The sequence below is a fragment of the Tupaia chinensis genome, unplaced genomic scaffold, assembly GCF_000334495.1.
Source record: "Tupaia chinensis unplaced genomic scaffold, TupChi_1.0 Scaffold145407_1, whole genome shotgun sequence".
Lineage (NCBI taxonomy): Eukaryota > Metazoa > Chordata > Mammalia > Scandentia > Tupaiidae > Tupaia > Tupaia belangeri.
The window spans coordinates 1,674,855-1,678,559 of NW_006205268.1; the positions used below are offsets into that span (position 1 = coordinate 1,674,855).

The 3,705-nt window shown below is 32.6% G+C and overlaps 1 protein-coding gene across 1 annotated transcript in view; it reads left to right on the forward strand.

Annotated features, from left to right (window-relative positions):
- The window catches only part of LOC102487013 (cadherin-12), a gene marked incomplete at its 3' end in the record, with an annotated part of 226,616 nt that extends 226,310 nt beyond the window's left edge, over positions 1 to 306 (forward strand). The window contains exon 4 of the mRNA XM_006168021.1: positions 139 to 306. Coding sequence (XP_006168083.1) covers positions 139 to 306 — 168 coding nt within the window. The remainder of the gene's footprint in view (positions 1 to 138) is intronic.
- Between the last annotated feature and the right edge of the window lie 3,399 nt (positions 307 to 3,705).

The following is a 3,705-nucleotide window of genomic DNA, read 5'->3' on the forward strand; positions in this document are numbered from 1 at the left end:
TACCCTTGAGACACTATGCAGGGATCAAGTTTTTGTTGAACATTTTCACAGGACAACCAAGTCCCAACACATGAAGCTTTGGGGGACAATTATCCAAATCATAACACTGATCTTTTATTATCATTTTTTTCCCTCAAGGTGTTATTAGAACAGCTTTGCCAAACATGGACAGAGAAGTCAAAGAACAATACCAAGTACTCATCCAAGCCAAGGATATGGGAGGACAACTGGGAGGATTAGCTGGGACGACAATAGTCAACATCACCCTCACTGATGTCAATGACAATCCACCACGGTTCCCTAAAAGTATGTCGTCTTTCCTGTTAAGTCTAAATTAGTGCAGCTTTAAAAAATATTGCCATATCATTGAATGCTATTGCAACTGAAATAATATGCCAGACCCTTTTGGTCTTTAGGAAGTAGAGGCTAATGGACAAACGTTACATGTCTTCAGACTTTAAAACTTCGAAAAGACTTACATCCAATGTAATTTTAATAAGAAAAATGAGTCAATTGTTGAACAACTGATCTTATGCTATGGATTGCTATAAAAGTAATATACCCACACTAGATTAGAATTTTATCCTAAACTCCAAAAGTAATATATCCATGTAAAAATCTGATGCAATTTAATACTCACATTTATAAAACATATGCTACCACTTCATTTGTTGTATTATATAATTAGCATAAGATTTCTGTGGCTTCTCTTCAGTGATTGTATTTGTTGAACCATTTCATATATTTTCATGTAAGTAGCAGATGACATTGATGCCATTTACATTACTTTAGTTCTGACTAGTTATTTCGTTTTAGTTTTGCAATAGGTGAAAATTGCTATAGTTTCTATGATAATAGAGTGATTCACACCTGGGTCTTCCCTGTAACTGTGTTTCTTATTGAAAATGAGCACTTCTCACTTGCACCACATCTAGTTTTCGTTCACAGTGTCACATTTAACACCAATCAGTACCTGTTTGATTCCTGGTGCATTTTTGAGGTTTATTTCAGTGTTCTGAAAACTTACAATACAGAATCTGAATATTTCCCTCAGTGGTATTATAAGGAAGTTGATTAAATCACTATGTACTCCTATGGACATTCGGTTTAAATAAATGGTTTTACTCTCCCCACTCTAGAACAAACTATATGAGTTCATCTGCTAAAATAGATAACATTGTGACTATTCAACAAAATGGACATTTTATTATTTGGTTAGATGTCTTTCTATATTCTACATTGATACTTTTTTTTTATTAAAGTCCTAAGTCTGTATTTTCTTTTTTCTTAAAGAATTATTTACTTAATTTTACTCATTATTATTATTATTTTAATTTGATCAGAGACAGAGAGAGAAAAAGGAAAAGTGAGAAAGCAAGCCACTAGGTCCAAAACTTGAACCATGGTTGACCATGTGGAGGTCCAAGGTCTTAACCACCAAGCCACCTGACGGTTCAGTCTCTATTTTGTTTATGGAAATGTTTTTAGTTAGTGATCAGAAAGCTTAGTGGTCAAATACAATAACAATGAGAATACCTTGTACTTCAGTGTGTCTGTTAGCTCTATTGAACTACTCCATTAAGCACACTTTTCAAATCATGTTGTCCATGATAAAAGTACACAATTCCAGTTTGTCAGTTAAAAATATTAATTAATTTAAAAATAATCTTACTTTAGTTTATAGAATGCATGGGACAAATGGCTACTAAATAATATGTGGTAATTAATAATGGAGTCTTAGGGCCATTTTTTGCTACTGAGGGAAACAGAAAAAATATATATAATATTTAAAAGGATACTCCAGTATATGGCATCATTAAAGAACATGTTCCCAATGTAAATACACTCACTTTTTTTATCCTTTCTTTCTTTTTTTTCCCCTCCTTAATTATGGCTAGCAGTAATAACTCATGGGAGAGGATAAATAAGTAGGTCGTTTTGCTTATATATATAAACTGGCATTATGAACTTGGGTCTGGTTTGAGTTGTGTGTTTATGAAATAGGTTCTATCTAAAATGTGGAAAATAGCAAATCTATCCATAAATAATGTTAATAGTCTTATTCATGTGAATGATAGTGAAGATTTTCAGATCAGGAATAAAAAAACCACAGTGAAAGGAAGGATCCTACCTTTGTGAATACAGGAGAGGAGTGATTTCTAGAAGTGTGGACAGGGACCCAGACAAACAGGTTCTGGCACAGGGAGACAACATGTCTCAAAGGTAGAGGAGCTAGAATATGCTTAGGAGATCAGTTAAACAAGGTCACTTTCAGAGCTTGCCTAGTAAAAAGAGAATCCAACAGAGGAGTATGCTTTGGGTATTTATTTAAGATTAATATGTAGGTCTGAGAATAACTAGAATAACTTCTACTTGGGGAAGAATGGGAGAAGAGCAGCATTGGAATTTTAAGCATTTCGCATTCTGAGGAATTTTATGATTGCTATCATATTTCCTTTTCACAATGCTCTGAGATCAATATTTTCCACATTTTACTACTGAGAAAACTGAGGTTTATAGAGAATAATTTGTCCAGGAGCAATAAAATTAAGTGAAAGGAAATTCTTCTTCCTTTTTTCACTCTGAAGCTCAAATTTCTTGTAGTTTAAAATATTAAAATAAAATTATTTTCTTTCACTGCCACTCTAAAACAATGTTGTTTCAGAACACACCTGCAAAAAACATAAATCATGACATATGTTGAATTGTCCCATTCACACAGTGCAATGAGAGAGCAGAAGTAATCTATCAGGTAGATTGTTGTGATCCAATTAATTTCTGCTTGTATTACAAGCATTTGGCCTGTAGTCTGAAACTAAAATATGTGGCAGATACTTTTGAATACTGAGAAAGAAGAAGGTTTTCACATTTTGCATAAATAAAAAATTAATCCCCCCTGAAATTCTACTTGTATTTGTGTCAAGCCTTCTTATTGTACTGTCATTTTGAATTACATCTTTCAGAAGGAAAAGAGAGAACATATTTATAAACACAAAAGCCATCTCTAGAAGCCAATGCTCTTTCTGAAGAAATATTTATCATGTGGAACAATTAAACAGCAAATGTGACATAAATTACAAACGAAAATAATATCCTTTTGAATATTAAGTGAAGAAAACATTTATTCCAAACTGAACTGACTTGAAAGAGAATTCCCCATATCTAGTTATACTTTTTCATGACTGCTAAACAATTGTGCACAATAAACTGCCTTCTGATGAGCTTTTGAAATATTTTTCCCATTGCTAAAACATGCACAAGATGATTTCTTAAAACTTGCTAATGACAATGTTTTAGTTTTGTGTGTGTTCATATGCATATGTGACATTGTTAAACATCCATTTTCATACACTTCCTCCCATAAATCTGCATGTATAAATAGTTTACTATTTTATTGTTGTAATAGGAAAGTGGACTGTTCCTAAGATATCAGAACTCCCTGCCAATTTGAGATATTGACTAATAAATTACTAAGTGTCATGTAAAATTTATAGTGATTTGCATGTATATTATCATTTAAGCCTTATAGTGACTTAATAATCTTAGAAATTCTAAGATTCCTCAATCTTAGAAATAAAATAGCAAGGTTATATTACTAAGAAAGGTTAAGCAACTTTATCACAATCGCTTGATTTTTTGCCTCTCTCGGTTTTTGTACCTCTCTTGAGTAGCAATTTGCCTTGATGGGTGTTTAATCCAGAAGGT